The sequence below is a fragment of the Pogona vitticeps genome, chromosome 1, assembly GCF_051106095.1.
Source record: "Pogona vitticeps strain Pit_001003342236 chromosome 1, PviZW2.1, whole genome shotgun sequence".
Lineage (NCBI taxonomy): Eukaryota > Metazoa > Chordata > Lepidosauria > Squamata > Agamidae > Pogona > Pogona vitticeps.
In genome coordinates, this window is record NC_135783.1 from 83900699 (window position 1) to 83920709 (window position 20011).

General features: G+C 39.2%; 1 protein-coding gene across 1 annotated transcript in view; it reads right to left on the reverse strand.

Annotated features, from left to right (window-relative positions):
• The window catches only part of ENPP1 (ectonucleotide pyrophosphatase/phosphodiesterase 1), a 59319-nt gene that overhangs the window by 23712 nt on the left and 15596 nt on the right, over positions 1-20011 (reverse strand). The window contains exons 2-11 of the mRNA XM_020815547.3: positions 19260-19332; positions 16748-16864; positions 15463-15588; positions 13852-13912; positions 10480-10577; positions 8348-8427; positions 6303-6422; positions 3118-3227; positions 2824-2889; positions 1406-1478 (exon numbers count right to left, since the gene is read on the reverse strand). Of these exons, the coding sequence (XP_020671206.3) occupies positions 1406-1478; positions 2824-2889; positions 3118-3227; positions 6303-6422; positions 8348-8427; positions 10480-10577; positions 13852-13912; positions 15463-15588; positions 16748-16864; positions 19260-19332 (924 nt within the window). The remainder of the gene's footprint in view (positions 1-1405; positions 1479-2823; positions 2890-3117; positions 3228-6302; positions 6423-8347; positions 8428-10479; positions 10578-13851; positions 13913-15462; positions 15589-16747; positions 16865-19259; positions 19333-20011) is intronic.

Below are 20011 nucleotides of genomic sequence, written 5' to 3' on the forward strand. Positions count from 1 at the left end.
CTGTTGAGAGTTGACTTTCATCAACACCCTATGCGGGGCTACCTTTGGAAAGTGTTGAGCAATTTCAGTGGATCCAGTAAGCTGCAGCTAGACATCCTGCTGGAGCTAGCTAACAGGACAAGTATAAATATTTTACTACAACAGTTACACTGGATTCTGGTCCTTTTCTGGTCTCAATTCAATGTGCTGTTTTTGATTTATAAAACCCTACCTAACTCAGTTCCAGGCTATCTAAGGAACCATATGTTCACATATGAGCATCTCATACGTCTGCGGAACTCCCTTCAGCAGGTTGGCCTCCTCTCTGTTATCTTTCTGCCAACAAACAAAGACCTTTCTTTTTAGTAACTGAATTACTAATAAAGAAGGGCTTTTAATGGGGTCACCGTCTTTTTAAAATCTTTTAAATGTATTTTTAAAGAGATTTTATTTTGTACCTTTAAATGACTAATATATTTAACTGTTGTTTAATATTGCATTTTTATATATTTTTAATTGTTTTAATTGTTAATTGTTTTAATACTTGTGTTTTAAAATTCTTTATAGGCTACCTTGGGTCCTTCAACTAGGGAGAATGGCTAGGCACAAATTAAATTATTAAATTATTAAATTATTAAATTATTAAATAAATAAATAAATAAATAAATAAATAAATAAATAAATAAACAAACAAACAAACAAACAAACAAACAAACAAACTGAATGCCACCAAATGGCTCTTAAATGTTTTTAAAAGCAGTGAAGTACTCATATGAAATAGCTTTTTCCTCAGGAATGTGACTCATTTCCACTTGACCCCAAGGTGTGCAACCACACTACTGATTGCCAACCACTCATGGGGTAGTGAACTAGTTCTAGAAGACTATCCAGGAGCTCTGAAACATGACTCAAAGCAGCTTTACTAAAATGGCATTGTCATTAGTCATTATTTTTCTAAACATTTAAATGTGTTAGTGTTAACTTTTCTCATTGTTCTATAAATAAATAAATAAATAAATATTAACTCTTTCTGCCAAAACATCCACATTTACATTAAAATATTAATAAAAGAAGTAATTGTTCTTTAATTACCCCTTGAAACAAGTGCAATTCATTACTTGTACAACATTACCTCCAAGCTGTGATTTAGTCAACACTACAGCTGAACTTAATGACTACATATGAAAATTATTCTGAATTTTACATATCAAAACATACAACTTAATTTCACAGTGTGTAACAAAAGAACTTCTAAGTTCAGGTTAACGTACACTCATTCTTTATTCATACATAAACTGTTCTTAAAAGGCTATTAGTGATGGCGCTTACTGGCTGCCAACGAAACCATTTTAAAAAATATAACACTCTTATCCCTGCCCATTACAGAATTGAATTTTTAAAAGAAAACAAATATCAAGTTACTTACTTCAGAGCTGACTGGTCCATATTTGTGACCTGAGGAATCTGGTTCTTCTAAATACAGAGTGTAAAAGTGTGGTCTACATCAAACAGCACCAAAATTTTAATATTTTACATATAAATTGAGAGAATTATTAAAATATTTACATTCAAGGTAATTCATCAGAATCAACTGTTAAAAGCAACAAAGTACTTTGTGGCAACCTACATAAGACAGAAACAATAGCAGCCATTCTGATTCATAGGAACAAACAAAATCCACAAACAGGCAATACTTTTATTAGGACTAAAATTCAATATGGTATGAAAACTTTCGGAGCCCCCAGAATTCTTCATCAAGCTAGAATGGGAGGGGTGAAGCTCTTGCTTGAGAAGGGGAGGCAAGCAAATGTAATAATACCTGCCTTGCATCTACAACCACATATTTACTATTTAACTCTGGAAGATGAAAGGAAATACTGAAAAATGCTGGAGGTAGGACAAAAGATTGCAGAGGAAAGCAGAAACTGGTGAAAATCTCAGGAATCTCTGCAGGATGAAATATGAATAACTTTCCATCCACAGAACAGCAAGTCTGGATCCATGCCAGATACCACTGTAGTTCGTCATCTTCTGGATTTCAAATAATCTAAACTATGGGTGGACAACAAAATAGGCTGCGGGCCACATGAGTTCACTGCAACCCATTGTTATAGCACTCTCCCACAGCCTGCGCTACTGCTGAATTTGCTGTTGTGGAGATGGCAGGCGCAAAAATGCCTCACTTCTTTTAAGACAAGATGGATGTTTCCTGCATACTTGCTTTACTAACAGATTCACACGGATGTACAGTGGTGCCTCGCATAGCTACATTAATCCGTGCAGCAAAAATCGCTGCTAAGCGATTTTGTCGCTATGCGATTTTAAAAAGCCCATAGAAACGCATTAAAACTTGTTTAATGCATTCCTATAGGCTTAAAACTAACCTTAAAGCGAAGATCCTCCATACGGTGGCCATTTTCGCTGCCTCTTAAGCAAGGAATCCATGTGAAAACACAGCGGGTGGCCATTTTGTTTACCCAGTGGCCATTTTGGAACCGCTGATCAGCTGTTAAAAAAATCATCGCTTTGCGATGATCGACAAGCGAAACAGGGAACCGATCATCGCAAAGCGAAAAAACCCCATAGGAAACACCACAAAGTGATCGCAAAAGTGATCGCAAAATCTTCATCGCTATGCGGTTTTGTCACTAAACAGAGCGCCCGTTAAGCGAGGCACCACTGTATATATTTTTCTACTTGTACACAAGGTGCAGGAGGGATTACACTGCAACAAGCCTAGTAACAGCAGGGAGTGCAGCCCAAAGCGCTTGCAGGAATGGCAACACATCCCTCTCAATCCCTAGAAATTAGCTATTCAAAACAACTCTGAGATGTCATACTCACCTTTTGTCTTCTGGTAGCTGTAGCCAACTGAGAAAAGTTACTATTCTTTCTTCAAATTGCACTGATCTAAATTACATATATAAAAAAATTAGACTTAAAAGCACAGAAGATTTATGACTGGGTATTATCTCAACTATGGGTAAAGTATAGCCCGAGGGTCGGTAATATCGCCCTGAAGCTGTGTTTCAAACTATTGAAAAGTTTTAAAATGCTGAAAGTGGGTAGGGATACGCACAGCAAGCAATGCTAGTTCATTTGTACCCATTGCTATTTAGTAATTTTTCAGACGCTTACCTATTGTATAATCGGTAAATATTTGGAAAAGTTCCATTAACATCAACATCTGAACCAGGCCAGAAAAATGTAGCTGCTTTTAGTCCCTGGTACATAGCTGTCAGCCAAATCTGTACAAAACAAAATAACAAAATAAATGTTCTTCTTTAATTCATTTTACAGACTAATTTGGTACAATACAATTTAGGTACCAAAAAACGATTTTCTGTATTTCTGTTGCCCAGCTTCCCCAGCCTTTTGCTCCTGTTTATTGAAACCTGACAAGTACATGCAATCGTGGAACTATCATTGGGATAATGCTTGATCCACCCCTTTGACTTACCATTTAAGTTTTATTTATTTCTTTACTGTTGAATAGAAGCCTTCTTTTTGAAAACTATTCACAGGAATCTATCTTATATCCAACCAAACCAGTAGTCTCTTAGGTCCAGTATTTTTATTTATTTATTTATTTAATTTACCTCCTTTTAATCTGATGCCACCTAAGGGGTGGCATAAGGGACTGAAAGGCGCTCAGAGAAATGGAAAAAAAAAACAGGAAAAAACCTAAACCCAGTAAAAACACAACGGGCAAAATCCTCTTCAGGTAAAATTATGCAATGGAAGCCGATGACTTCATCAGCTGGCACTGGTAACATTTAATGTAGGCTAATTAAAAGCTTCCTATCCTTTGTTTCAGGTTTTGAGGTGCCACAGGGCTTCCTTTTGCTATGAGGAAACCTTTGAGAGTCTAGGGATGGGAGGGGCTGTAAAAGTTCTGGCAGTGATCTTTGATTTTTAGTCTCCCCATCATCCCAAGGCTCCAAGAGACCTTGCCAGGTCTACGGAGGCAGAGGGCAGGCACTCATCTTCCCTTCCTACTTTCAGAGACCACGACTCTCATGACACCCTGTGAGAGGGGGCCCTCTTGAAAAGGATGCTCCCTGGGGGTTTAGTGCCAAGAACTCAACCCCCCCCAGGAAGGGAATAATTGACAGTACTGTATTCCTCTTTCTGTTGGCTCCTCGGTTGCTATAAAATCTGTCCCTGCTCACTCTCAAATCTGGAGCCCAGGAAGTTACTGCCAGAAGTCTCAGCTGCTGCTTAGCACCCCAGTGGAGAGGGGCCTGGCGGCGCTCACTGTGAAATTTTCCAGTTTTCCACATGATGTGTCATGTGGTTCCTTTTAACTGCAGATATTTGGGATCAAAGCCAGAACCTCTAAGGATTAGTGTACTCTTTTGTGATTCCACACTGATGTGAATCATCTGTCTAATCATGCTGTTTTTCTTCTCTCCTTCTGTACCTTTGATCTTTGGCGGTGGGCAGATTGCTTCACACACCGCTGCTGGCGCTATTTTGATGAAATGTTCACGAAGAACTGTTATGCTATATGACTCTCTTCTAGACCTCCTCCCTATCCTTCCATGACCTCCAGTTCTTGGATTCAGCTGCTTTCTCAGAGGTCTTGCCCTTTTCTCTCTTCTGTTTATCGAAGCAAATAATTTTATCTACAGCATTCTACACTGCTTCTCAGGAAAAAAATTCAAAGTGGTTTATAACAATAATTTTGATTATTCTGTCTGTTCTGTGGACTCAGACACGAACAACTTCAGTTTATCCCTGGCACCAACTCCTGGCATGCCTTCCTCACAATCTTGACATGCAGTGTACACCAACTTCATCCTTACCTCACACAGTCTATCTTCAATGATGCTTTTAATGGTTGACAAGCTGAGTCCTATATTGTACTAGTCTAATCTTGAACACACTCTTCAGGAACCCTTCCTCTAAGCTGGGATCTCCCTGCCATTATCTCACTTTCCCTTCATATGGATCCTTCCCATCTGTGTTCAGGCACACTAGTATCTCTGCTCTCTTTGAAAAACAATGCCTTCCCTCCTGTTCATCCAACGATTACTTTGCCTCACTTCTAATCCTCCATTCCATACTCCTGGAGCAGACTTCTTACAACTCTTGCCTCAAATTCCTTCCACTACCTCTCCAGTCAAGGCCCAATTTGTTTTTTACTCCCTTTACTCCCTATACTCCACTTAAACTACTCTCACAAAAATCACAGATAACTTCCTCACTGCAAAATGATATGGTCTTTATTCGAACTTGTGGCTCATGGAAGACCAGCCCCAACATTTCATGGGGTAATTTTAGCTGCTTCAAGACCTGACTATGCCTTCACCTCTTTGTGCCATCTGATACAATTAAAAACTTGCTCCTGCTTGACTTTCTTCACTTCTTTCTTAATCTAATTTTAGCTGCTTCTCCTGCTCCCCCAAACTCATATATCCTTATTTGTTGCTAACCTCTCCTTTGAATAAGCACATTGCTTTAGCATTATTTTCAACTGTTCTTTCCCCTTTACTTCTCATATTTAGTCCTTCACATATTCCCTTCCCATATATAATACTGCATAAATGCAGCCCTGTCATTGTTTTTATTCAGCAAAAAACACGATAACTCTAGTTAATGCCCCCGGCCCCCACCTCACCTAGACTGTTGCAATTTTCTCCAGTCTGGTATTCTATTATCTTAACTTCACATTTCTATATCTTTCAAGAACTCTGCTGCCAAAATCATTCACCTGCTGTGTTGCCATTTGCCCTTTAATTCACTGCAAGTCTACCCAAGGCTAAAAGACATTGCCCTTATCTTTCTAGGCTTTGGTCCTACATTCCCATGCAGTTCTCCAATCTTGCATCATGATACTTCTCTTTCTGTTAACTATAGTTCTTTACACCTCTCTTAGAATCTCCTGTCCTCTCACAACACCTTGCCTACACATGAAATACAAACCACCATGAACCATCAGTTTTCCAGTTCATGACCATCTCTACTTATGAGCCACCTTTTATGTAAAGCCTATTGCTCACCTCTACAGATTTACTACCATCAAACCTAAACATGTGGAGCTGAAAACACTGCATATTGCTTTCTTCTTTATTCTTGCCTGTGCTTCCTTCACCTTCCTCTGTTGTTTCCCTTGAGAAAAACTGAAGCAAAGACTGATTATCTTGCAACCTGAACAGTAATATTATGGCACTGTATGAATATACTAACAGTAAAGTCATACAGATACATATAATCTAGAATAGATTTAACTTTTTTAAAAAACACAGAAGTTTAACATCTCACTTCTCTTGATCACTACTAGCACATCTCATGGAAGTATGCTTAACAACAGCACTTACCGGTTGTCCCTGATACCATAGTGGGTTAAATTTCTCTGCATTTTTTAACGTAAAGTAAGCATTTCTCTTTGGTTCATACATTTTGTTATCCACTAGACCATGGGATTCCGGGTAAAGGCCCTGCAAAAAAGATTGGTTAGTGAGATGAGCATCAACGTGTTTCTGCTTGGACCTCTATCAATACTGCTCCTGTTAGGCTGGTTTTATTGGGGGGGGGAGGGAAGGTTATGATAGTCAGCAGTTTCCCTGCCAACTATCACGCATAATGCAACATGGACATTTCACCTTATGATAGCTACTAGTTCCTTTCTAATTCTTTTCTGTCTGTTACAGGACCTAGCCTTTTGACCTACATTCAAAAGTTATTTGTTTATTTATTTATTTATTTATTTATTTATTTATTTATTTATTTATTTATTCATTCATTCATTCATTCATTCATTCATTCATTCATTCATTCATTCATTTATTTCCTGCCTTTCTCCTTAAAAATAACTCAAGGCGGCTTAAGACAACATTTAAAAGCTAAAATCAGTAGGTATACAAATATTTAAAAAGAATTAAACAGCACGCTTTTATATTACAAATTGTACTAAAATTAATACTAAAACACATTTAAAACAACAGAGCACAACAATCCATTTAAAACCCCTATCAGACTACCAGTTATAAGGAAAAGCCTGCCTGAAGAGAAAGGCATTTGCCTGCTTGTGGAAGGACAACAAAGATGGAGTCAGCCTAGCTTCCCATGGGAGGGAATTCCAGAGTCTGGGAGCAGCAACAGAGAAGGCCCTCTCTGAATGGGATATTAGAGACTGACCAGTAATTATCTAGTACTGTGGGATCGAAGGAGGGCTTTTTCAATAATGGTCTTATTACTGGCTCCTTTAAACATGCTGATATCCAACCCTGAGGCAAGGAGGCATTCACTACCTCTTGGACCTATTGGGCCAGCCCCTCTCTGGCAGCTTTTATAAGCCAGGAAGGGCAGGGGTCCAGCAGACAAGTGGTATCCTTCACCTCTCCAAGGGGTGAATCATCAGGCTGCAATAAATGATTTTTTTCCATCAACACTGGGCAAGCAGGAGCCATAGTGACATCTACAGGACCTGCATTAACTACAGCATCCAAGTCAGAATGGATCTGAGTAATTTTGTCTGTAAAGTGCTGTGCAAACTTTTCACAGCACGCTATTGAGTGGTCAACACTATCTTCCAACAGGCCATAATATAAGAGGTCCTTGACCACTCGGAAGAGCTCAACTGGGCAACTCTGTGCAGACGCACTGGCCTTCTAATGGGCTGTAGCCCACGTTTGGTCGAATTCACTCCAAGTTTTCACCATCGTTGCTCTGGTTTCCATCTCATTAATTTCATAACCACCAGCTCCCCACTAAGCCAGGGGGCTAGTTTGACTCCACCTCATGGGAAGGGATGCTTAGGAGTGATTGTGTTAACCACCCTGGCCATTTTCCCCATTCCAGAGGTCAACCAGGGCTTCAACAGAATTGCCTGCTGAGGCAACAGGAAACTCCCCAAGAGCTGTAGGGAAACCATTTGGATCCATCAGCCTCCTGGGATAGACCATCTTAATGGGTCCCCCACCTCTGCAGTGGCTCCAAGTTTCAGTGAGTCTAAACTCCACCAGATGATGATCTCTCCATGACAACGGAACAACAAAGCATTGCTCCACATCCAGATCAGCACCATCTACCCCAGTATAGAAAAACAGGTCTGCAATGTGCCCTGCAGCATGAGTGGGGGCAGATGCCATTTGAGACAGGCCCATGGTTGTCATGGAGAACAAGCAGTCCTGCATCACTCCTGAAAAAGATAGCTGTTTTTTCCCAAACAGCTAGAAAGTGGTAAAAGTGCAGCCAAAATTCTCCTTACAGATGTTTTGATTACACAATTGCAGAGTTTTAGCTAACCACTTCATCAAGTTGTCATTATCTCCTCCTAGTGAAATAAAACAAAAATTACAAAGAATAAAACTTCTATTATTTCTGCACAAGGTTGGGAAGCAGCTGTAGAAGATACTCTTACCGTAACAATGCTGTAATGATTGGGAAATGTTTTTGACGGATATACTGGTCTCAGGCCACGGGTGTATGTTCCACATTTCCCTGGTGATTAGGGGAGGAGGAATAACATTAGAAATAACTAATGATTTTCTTAGAAATAACATAACTTTTTAAATCAAATATCTATAGACTTCTGAAAGAATATGACATTCAGCAATGCCACTAGAGACAACTTTCACAAATGCATTATTTATAACTTCGTAGCTGTTTTGAAGACAGTCATGCAGAACAGAAACAAGGAACATGTGACTCCCCCAAAATGACTGAACTGCAAATCCCATAACTCCTCATCACTAGCTATGCTGGCTGGGGCAGATCGGAGCTGTAGTCCAACAGCATCTGGGTCACACATTCCCTACTTTATTTACAGAAAGAACATCAAAATAAATATCTAAAATGAAAAATGACAATACTATGTTATTGCAAAACATGAGAAATACTATGCTATCACAAAAGACATCCTCAAAAGATCCCAGCAAATTCTTGTCAGCTTTTAAAATATCTCTAAAATGGTAAATGGAAAACTGCTGTGGGTCTACCACAATACTAAATTACAGAATAATCCTGAAAGAGTCTGTCTTACTGATTCTTGTGGAAATAATACCTTCATATGCAACAAACTATGCTGTAGGCATTGCTTCTGCAGTTTCACACCAGAATGCATAATAGGAGGGATTCAGAGTCATGTGAACGCTGCTGCTTGTGCTCTTATGCAGTGGTATGCTGTCTTTTACCCACTTCAGCTCTCAAAAAGGTTGTTCCAGAGCAGCCGTTCTCAACATTTTTTCAGCCACAGTCATAAACCCAGTATGAAAGAAATATAGGCCAAACCAGGATTGTATAATTCACATGACAGATCTTATAAGGCGGTTTGTAAAGAATTGCTTCCAGTCGGGGGGTGGGGGCTTCAAATGTTAAAGAAGCCTCAGGGGAATGGCTGCTCGAGAGCCAGGAGATATCTCAAAATGGTATGGGAGATGTCACGAAGAAGAAATTGCAAATGAGTTTTTAATGGACTATAAGATCCAGAATGTTCTAGCCAGCATGTCCAGTGGTCACTGAAGCTGAGAAATTCTAAGTTTTGTACTCCAAAAAAAACCCAACAACTTTTCCATGCTCTGCTTTGTGGGCTATAGTAGGGGGAGGAGCTAGTGGAAAATGCAGGGTGTCCACTTAAGAGATAAAAAATTCTAGGTACTGGTGTAAGGGCCTCTGAATCCTAGACCTAAGCCACTTCTCTTATACATAATGGGCTGGATTGTGAATTGTCATTTTGTGCACACTCATACTCCTCTCTTTCTTCTGCCACAACCACAACCCAATTTCCTGTGTTATTAGGAAGACTCTCCAAATCCTTTCAACCAAATTTTCAAGGAGTACTGAGTGGCTGCAGGGAGACAGAAGAAATTAAGAATTCCTGCTTTCTCCAGTCATGGGAACTCTGGACCCAAGCCAGGAAGTACAGGATTATACAACAGAAGCCACAAAAGTCTTGACACTGGCAACGTAATTGAGTACGTCAATAAACAGTGCAAAAACTCTTAGTAAACGAGGATAACAAACATATGCTGACATAATAATATACACAAACAGCGGACAGACATGATGTTTTTTCCCTGATCTCTCTCTCTCTTCTATTAGCACACTGGAGCTAGAAATCTACATACTGTAAACTAAGTATGTGGGATTTATATATAGGTATATTGATCTTCTTTTGTGATTTTGTCCTGTTTTTCCACTGCCCTCATCCCCAATTTCCATGCCTAAAAGGTGCAAAGTCTCATCTTGCCACATTTTCCATGGTTGAGAATGTGGTAATTGCAAAGTGATCCTTGTCTAGCCACAGAAACGGCTGCTTAATCATGTCAACACTTCCTAGAACCCAAAGCTGGCTTCATCAGACTCATCCTTGAATCATCACTTGCCCTGAAGCCACTGTCATTATTTGGGTTGTTTGGAGTTTATTGGAGGTGTCAAGAAACTTAAGGGAGCAGACAGTGTGTATGGGGGGGGGGGGGGAGAGGCTGCTTCAGTAACTATTTTTTTTTTCTCAACAGATCAACATGCTATTGCTCAGACAGAGCAGCTACTCACGTAATTTGTTAATAACAGGAAGAAGTTCACCCCATGTGTGCAAATACTCTGCTCTGAATCCATCCAAGGAAAACAACAACACTGGAGGTTTTGTAAATCTGAGCAATCAGAAATGAGACAGTTAAAGGAAGTAGCTGGTCATTACTAACTTGTTTTCTAGACATTCTTACAAGGAAAACTATGGTTCAAGTTTTCTGCACACTTGTAGTTCTCAACCTGTTGCCTGCTACATCCCGCCCATCAGATGGTGAGCTGGAAGAACTGGGACTAGGAGAAGCTACTATTAGGCTACGCAAAGGTCACAGGCAGCTAATCCATGGAAAATTAAGTAAATAGAAGCTGATGCATTACACTTGCAGGAAGGCATGGGAATTGGCAGAGAGTGAATTCTCAGTATTAGTTATGAAAAACCTGCATCCATGTAAGCTACATCTCTATCCACCCGTGAAATGTCCAGCCAAAACCAGTGTTCTAGAAATCTATGCAGGCTTCTGCATCGAGAGGAAAATCTACACAGAGGAAGCAAGGTCCCCCTCTTTATTTTATTAATAAGCATCAACATCCTACTTTTTACTTAGCAAGGTCAAAGCTGCCTACTTGTCCTCCAACTTTATTATCATAGCAAACTGTAAGGTAGGCCACAAAGAGAAAAGTGACTGGTTTAATATGACCCAGTGACTTTACATTGGCAAAAGTAAGAGGTGGGAGAGAGAGAAAGGCAAAATACTGTAATACTTTGAAGATTAACATGTTTATTTGAGTGCGAGTTTCTGTGGATCCAAATCTATTTCTTTAGACACCTCTCTCAGCATGGCCTACCTTATAGTTTGTTGGGACTGCTAATACATGTGCCCTACCTTTTATGCCAAAGGGGCCGAGAGTCATGACAAAAATCAGAAGTGCCTATGCAGGAACTTTCCTCTTTTTTTAAATGGCAAAACCCAGCAATTTGCAGGCTGGCAGACTTGTTTTGTTTCCATTTTAGGATTCGTTGCTTCTGCAAACTGTTTTCCTTGTGCATATAAATACCTTTCATGCTCAGGAAGCATGGTTATTTTACCTTATTCACAACTATCAGCAACTTCAATTACACACAAAAACAGTTGTCTTTGTTGTGCCAAAAGAAGTACAGCAAAGCTTAAGCCAACTTTATCTGAGTGTGACATATTTTGAGCCACGGGAGATCTGGAACAGGGCATGCAGACGACAGGCTGAGTGAGGGTATTTTGTAACCCCAAAAATAACAAACAACAGATGATTCCAGAAAAAAATATCAAAAAGTGGAAACTTCATGCCTCTGGGAGCACAATTTTCTTCTGAAAGAAGATATTAGCTATTTATACCTAGTTGTAGCAAAATTTCTGAGAGATTTAGATGGGCTGCTGTGGTCCTCTGGGGTTCTTCAAACTGGAGAAATGATCCCCAGGTCACTGGAGTGTGTCTGCCCCACTCCAGAAGATACTATGGAGATTCTTGGTGAACAAACCTGAATCATCTGCTACAACTGAAAACAGCATACAAGCTTTCTACAAGATCTACAAACAGAGGATAGTCATGCTACTTAGATCAATATATTGTAGCCTAATTATCATCCTGAGTAAGAAATGTGGTGCAGAGACTTTCTCCAGCGGTGGACTTTCCAGCAGTCTCATCCCTGAAAAATTCCTTTTCTTTCTGATTTGAACATCACTATGACTGAAACCCTGTTACCTAGCACAGTAAATGATACTAGAGTATCATTGAATCAGTGGGGATTTGTTGAGTCTACTCTTGTGTAAGTTCCAGTGATTCACTGCTAAGCAACAGGATTGCAACCACTGGAAGCTTTAGTCCTTCTTAGTTTCAAGATCTGTTTTAACACAATTACTACTAATCTTTACTTTTGGGATTTGGTTTTGTATACCGCCTCCCACCCACCCCCCGGTGATGGTAAAGAAATATTTGTTTAATTAGTTTTGTTTTTTTTCTAGAATAGCACTTCCAGAATTTTGCATAGTCATCTCTCTATGACCACCTTTTGGCCTTCTTAGGGGTAAAAGGCCATTTAAAAATTCTTTTATAAATAAAATTGCTATTGATTTGTCTTGAAAAAGTTGTGAGGAGAGCATATTTCTGAGCAATTCTCTGTGAGCTGCAGCATTAAAAATCCAGCTAAGAGCCAAGTTGATACATGTTTAGCCGTACTTGGATCCCTTTCACTAACATTTCTGGCAGTGCTTTGCAGGCTGGGGATGGGGAAGCAGCCATGACTAATTCTAGCTGGAGCTAGAATAAATAAAGTTAGTATAATATGTTAACATTTCCTTCCCATTTTGCAATTATCATTTTGCCTCTTTTTTATAGAGACTTATCAGGAGTAAACTTTATAGAACTTGCTTTTGACACATAAAGGATTATGGTGTTCAAATACTTTGTTCTCAAATGTCGCTCTATTTTTAAAATGATTCTATTGGATAAACAACAATGTACTAAAAGCTTATAGTGACATCGGATACAGATGGTAAGCCAGAAATCTCAACAACTGTGTTACAATATATTTAATGCAGGTTTTCAGGCTTCTGTTTGGAGACATTCTCTCAAACACTATGGTTTACAAATCTTGTATTCTTTATATCTACAATGCCACAAAAATGTATTCTCAGAAAGATCTTGAAAATCCTCTTAACTATCACATAAAATCAGCTGCATTCTGGAAGAAGACATCATAAGAATAAATATTATCTGTCAATACGACTGCCATGCTCTTGTTTTTGCAACCTGTTTCTTACTGTAAGTGTAGTGGCTCCTACACTTTTCAATATTTATTTATCTATTTATTTACAAGACTTTTTTAGCTGTGCCATTACCAGTGGTCTCTGAGCGGCGTACAACAATATTAAAACTTTAAAAACATTAAAACCATTAAAAATAGGCAATATTATAATAATATCCTATTTTAAAAACAATCATTAAAACATTAATATTAATAAATCCTGCTGCTCATATGGCCAGCTAAAGAATACTATTTAATTAAAATAGAAAGGGCTTTGCCTGGTGCCGAAAAGCCAAAAGTGTTGGAGCCAGTCAGATCTCTATAGGAAAGGCGTTCCAAAGCTGGGGGGCAACAGCCGAGAAGACTCTCTTTCGACATGCCATGCCCCTCACCTCTTTTCAGGGATGGCACCTTCAGAAGGGCCTCCTGGCCTGATCTTAGAGGACGGGCAGGCTCATATGGACGAAGGCGGTCCTTTAGGTAACCAGGTCAATAGTGTATTCCTTTGAGATCTTTTTACTACTGATTCTCTTCACCATAAAAATATTTAAATGGCTGAAGCCTTAGGTGCCCCGTTTTTTAAAAAAAGAAAATGTTAAATCAAAATTAAGTATCCTTACCCCTCTGGACACTGGGGTTCATTTATGTTTTCACATTTTTCTTCAAGCCAACTTGTCTTACCTAAGAAGAAGAATCAGAATATGAATAATAAGAATAAGAAGAATAACAATAAGAAAACAAGACAACAACAGCAAACAACATTAAAAGTAACAACAATAATGATATAACATACTATACTATTTTTTCTAAGGGAACAACTTATTTATACCATTCCAATAGAGCAGGGGTGGGCAATTAATTTCTACGGGGGGGGGCCACATGAAAAATCTGAACTGTGTTTGGAGGCCGAACCAACTTTACTTAAAAATAAAATGAAACTGTGATGTTATAATTGTTTTTATTTTAAACTTATTAATCTTCACAATACTAAAGAGGTTTTTTGCAGTATGTTAAAGATAAGCAACTGATCAACTTTAGATAAAAAGCTATAAATGGTTTTGATGTTCAAAACTGTCTGTGGGCCGGACAGGAGCGGCTCGCGGGCCGTATGTGGCCCTCGGGCCGCACTTTGCCCAGGTCTGCAGTAGAGTAACAGATGGGGAAAATGGAAAACACTAGCCCAGTTCAAGAATCAGAATCCAGAATTGTCAACATGCTCACAACAAAGCACCTCTATCCTGTTATCTCTTTCTTCACAAGAGCAACAAGTCTGAAGAGGAGAGATTCCTGATTCCATGTAGGCTCTCCACATAAGGAGGAACCTAGATTTTCCAGGGCTCTTCATTGTGACAACATGAAGAAAACAACAATGGAAGGTAAAAAAGCCAGGAACTCCACTCTAAGGATGTTATTGATGCTGCATTTTGCATAATGTCTGAACAGGGCTACTGAACTGCCTCAAAGTGGGGAAAAAAACAGTACAATGGTCCAATAATGCTTTCTAATATCACTCATCAATTTCTTTAACATGGTTAGGATACAGTATACTAGAAATCCCAAAAATACAAGTTATGCAATAGAGCAGTGGTCCCCAACTTTTTTGGAACTGCGGGAGCATGGGGGGCACCCCCACGCTCATGGGTGGGTGTGGCACTTTTGCAGGAGGGTGTGGCACATTCACAAATGGACGTGGTGCACTCACATCGGTAAGCATGATGCACTCGTGGATGGGCTTAGTGCACTCGCCGGTCAGTGGGGCATACACACGCATGCGTGCGAGCACACCACACCCATCCATGAGCACACCATGCCCACCGCGAAGGTCCCACACCCATCCGCGAATGCACCCACTCACCCACGCATGTGCACGAGCCCACCATGTGTGTGCATGGGGGATGGTAGATCTGTCTCTGCGGCCCGGTCTTGCAAAGCCCATGAACTGGGGGTTGGGGACCCCTGCAATCGAGAACTGCAGAATTAATATATTTATTTGTCTCTTTGCTGGCTGAAAAGTTTTTCTTCCTCTTATCTCTTCCTTTTACTGTTGTTATTACACTGTAGAACTGCATGCACTGCTCTGGGATCTTTGTAAATGGCAATGTAAAAATATTATGTACAAAAAACAAGTAAGTTTCAACTGTTTGAGAAACCAAAATAAACAGACAATTCCATCACTGCCTTTTCACAACTTTCTATGATGTCACAATAAAAAGGCTGATCAAATGTTGTACCTTGGCATACTGAATAATAATTGAAACAGCAATTATTATTTTTCACACAGTCATCAGAACAAGAACAGCGATATTCCGGACGGTTCTTCTCTCCACATCGAAATTTAGAACAGGTCCATATATGAGCTTTAAAAAGAAGGGGGGAAAAGGTTTTAATGAAAAATTGCTTGATTGGGTAAAAAAATGCAATTGAATGCATACTTGCTACATTTCTCATTCTTGTTGATTAGGGAATGAGCCAGTTTAACAAAGCCTCACAAAATTCTTTGCCTCCGTTCAAAAGAGAGACAATATGGCTCTATTTTCCCAATGGCCTGTTATTTGAACAAAACACCTCCGCTGTCCTTTCCATTAGAGGAGCAAAGTGCATGTATGAATGTATGCATGCCCACCTGCCCACATACACACATATACATAGAGAGAGAAATAGAGAGAGAATACAGAAGAACTGGCTGATAGTTAAGAAAGATACAAACAACCCATCCATTGCTTCGAATTCTTTTTAAAAAATCAATTGTTCTAATTTGGGATAATCTACAGAATGGCACAACTTGCACAACTTCGTCAAAAAAACTGGAAACTTCTCATTTGCTAATATGAGAATTCTATGGAAAATACCAGTAAATTATTCACCATCTTTGCTGGTAAGTAAAAAGGAATGTTGTAGGTCCTCCTGCATCCTGCATGATGATAAGAGGAGTGAGGGCTTATAGAACTACAAATTAAGAAAGAACGTTCTTATTTTACTTTATTTTATTGTATTATCTTTTATATTATTTTTCTTCTTTCAGAGTGTTTCCTTCAGGAGGGGAAAAAGTAGTCACTTTATTTTAGTCTCCACACATTTCTGAGAGGACAGTAACAGATCTCTTATGTCTTTTGAGACCACTCCCAGCCTACTCCAAGAAGCTTACTGAACAGTGGGAGAGGATGGTTACCTACCAAAAGGGAACACTACAGCATGAATTGGAAAGTTGTAATTCAGTCATAACTTTTCCAAGTTCTGCTGATAACTGTACAAGTTCTCTAAGCTGTGAAAGATCATAGAACGAGGAGAAAATGCTAAGCTGTCATGATGGCTTAATTCCTGTTCAAATCAGTGCATGTTTTTTCCGGTGATGAGAACAAGATCACAACATCTTGTGGGCCTACTGTTTAGCAGATGTAGGGAAAAATGCTGAGTGCTTATCCAACAAAGATCATGTGAGTTTTGCACCAGGACACGTAAGATAAGAACTGGTTTGTTTCAAGAACTGGAATATTTGGAAAAGAAAGATATGCTTACCAGATTCTATACAGGCTTCTTGGAAATCCAAGCAGCAGTTTCCAAGTTTAACACATTCACTGTCACAGCGGCAACTTCCAAATGTTCTCTCATAGCAACGACCTTTGCAGGTTTTGACTGAAATATTTAATAATTACTGAATATTAACAAAGCATATTAGTCTGGGTCTAGTTTGTGTTGGTTTTACATGCATCTTAAATAACTTTAAACAATGCAGTGTCTTCACTAGACAATAAGTAGACATTATCTGGAAGTTGAGTCATGGCAACTGGAAATCTTTCTTGTTAGGCTGAAACATTTTGCTACTCATATAAGTAACTTCTTCAGTCTGAGGACAGTTGATAGGAGATCTACCACCTCTCCTCAGACTGAATAAACTATTTGGATGAGTAGTGAAATGTTTCAACCTAACAAGAAAGAACTCCAGTTGCCATGACTCAACTTCCAGATAACCTCACCTTGGAATTGGATGCTGGAGGTAGGAAAGCTGTCTCTCTTTAAAATCTGCTGCCTGGTAAAGCTAATTTCTGTTACTTTGCACTAACACTGGCTTTAAATTCATCTACTTGAGTTTCATTAAATATTCACTTAAGATTTATGTTGCAATCTCACTGAAACTAAGAAATCCCTCTTGATCTGAAGCCTAAACACAAATGACCGCTGATGTTCCATGGATTCTCTGTCAGTAGCTTACACGATGACTCCAATAGCATATGAGTCTAACGTGCAAGTTTGACATACTTACTTTTTGTGTGATAATGTACTGACACAATGTGAAAACCTTTGCAGCATCTACAGTTCCACAGCCCACCAAGCATGCAGGTTGGGAAAAGATTCCTCATATGTTATGGCATACATACATTCTCATCTGCACAGAGCTCTACAAGCAGAAAGCTACTCCTGTTGACAGGCAGCAAATGACTCATAAATGAAGAGTTCCGGCCACAAGAGGGGGGCAACTCTGAATTACCTGGATCCCCAGTATTTCATTACCCCAAGAAGCAAGATTAGGGACTGATCTAGGCGCTTCAGCTACACCAACTTAATTCAGTTAACTTTATCCCTCCCTTGCACTTTATATTCCTTTTGGACTGGGATTTTAAAACACCAGGCTGGATCCTGGAAATATTGTCCTTTGTCCCATAAGCCTTTTAATCTGTCCAACTCTAGCCAGCAGGATTTGGGATTTTGTTGTAGATGCAACACTTAATTCCTTCATGATCACACATACAATGGCCATGTTAGACACAATCAATAAGCTCCTGGTACAGAATGAAATTTCCTTGAGAAAATGTCCATAGGAGCACAGCTTTACATTACCGTCTGGACACACAGAGGACAATTCCCATGGAAGACAATGAAACTGCTTTTTGAATACTGATTATTCGTGCATTTGATCATTATTAGAGATGGGCACAAATCAGAAAAACAGTGATTCATTTTGATTTGATTTGATCAAAGTTCATGAATCACAATTACAAATTTTACATATTTTTCTGATGAACTGATGAATCAATTTGGTGTGTTGTTGTTGTTGTTTTTTACTTTAAACCCTATAAAATGCCCCCCAAGTACCAAATTCACCGGGAAACTTTCCATGACTCTCTTCTACAAACTCTGTAAGTTTGGTGAAGAGTGGCTTTTGGACATCCAGGTTATACACCCACAAGGAAGGCTCCCCCAGGAAAGTTCCTTCCAGATACCTAGCAACACCAAAATCACAGAGAAGCTTCCCATGACTCTCCTCTATAATCTTTCCAATTTTGGCAAAGATTTGGTTTCCCAAATCTCCAGGTACTTTCCTGAAGGCACCAATTTTGTGGGTATATAACTTGGATGTCTGAAACCCAATCTTCACTAACCTTGGAGGGACTGTAAAAGAGAATCAGAGGAAGTGCCCAGGCAATGTTGGTGTCTTTAGGTGCCTGAGGGGCTGTTTTATAGCCTAACAAACCTACAAATCAAAAATCATTAAAATTTGTTGATTCGTATGAATACAAATTGATGAATTAGCAATTTTTGAATGAATTTGGTGATTCATTTTTTTAATTTGTGCCCATCTCTACTTGTGATACCTCTTGGTTAAAATTCATATGATTGGGTAGGAGCTCTTTAACTGGGTGACATCCTAAACATAAATGCAGTTCAAAATTTACTTCGTTAGATAAATGTTACGACACACAGACTCCTGTTCAATCTTAGGAAGCCAGTTTGAAAGACTGTATGCAAATGAGTAATACAATAACCAGTTACTTGTTTGAATTGCCTCATGCATGCCTCGCTTACTTGTGCTTGCAAGTTCAAACATTCTGAAGTTATCTTTTACTATCTAAAAAAATGCATTTCATATCAAAGCTTACTCAAACTGCTGCTCCAGTTGCTGCTGAAGCAATGTTATTTCATAACATAGAAATTAAAAAATCAGCAAAACATCCCATGCTTAATGAATATAAGAGGCAAGTTTCAGATGAAAAGAATGCAAAATAAGTTTATTACATGTTTTATTGCTTACCATCTCTTGTACAGCTAGGCTTCAATCCAAATATACACCCTAGGATTGTTGTTAGCACAATGACACACAATACCTAGAACAGGAAAACACACACACACAGAGTCAAGTCTTTATAACACTAATTCTCTTCACACATGCAAACAGTAATACTTCACTTGATCTTAGCCACAAAACTGAGAGGTAGTAACAGAAGGAGTTTTCTCCTTCTTTTCAAGAGAGAGAAATTTCCATTAGTCGAACACATTTTTTTTCAAGATGCTGATTAGTTTTATAAAAGGGATGGCTAAGTTTTTCTGGATGAACTCAACTACTGCCAAAAAACTTGCATAATTTTGCTCAAACATTCAATGTCTCTGCCATGACATGGCGACATGAAGTCTATGCAATAGAGATCATGCAAACCAGATCAGCTTCTTTCAAGCAAGAGGATAAACAAGAATCAACAAAGCTCATACAAATGTGCATTACACTTTGAAGCTGCAATGCCAGCAACAGAGCCAGACTAAAACATTTTGCAATCAAAAGGACAAGATGGTGCCTTTTCTCCCTTTCCTTAGTCCAAAGGAATGGCTGATCTGGTAGTTAATATTACTTCAACATTCCACACCTGAGGGCTGCAGACTAATTTATGCTGTGTAGAGAAGGCTACATTGCATGCACAGCTGTACCTCCAGCACTCTTTCATTGCTCTAGATGCCTCAGCATCTGGTCCGCCAATACAACTGACTCACTATGCCTCACACTAAGGCTAG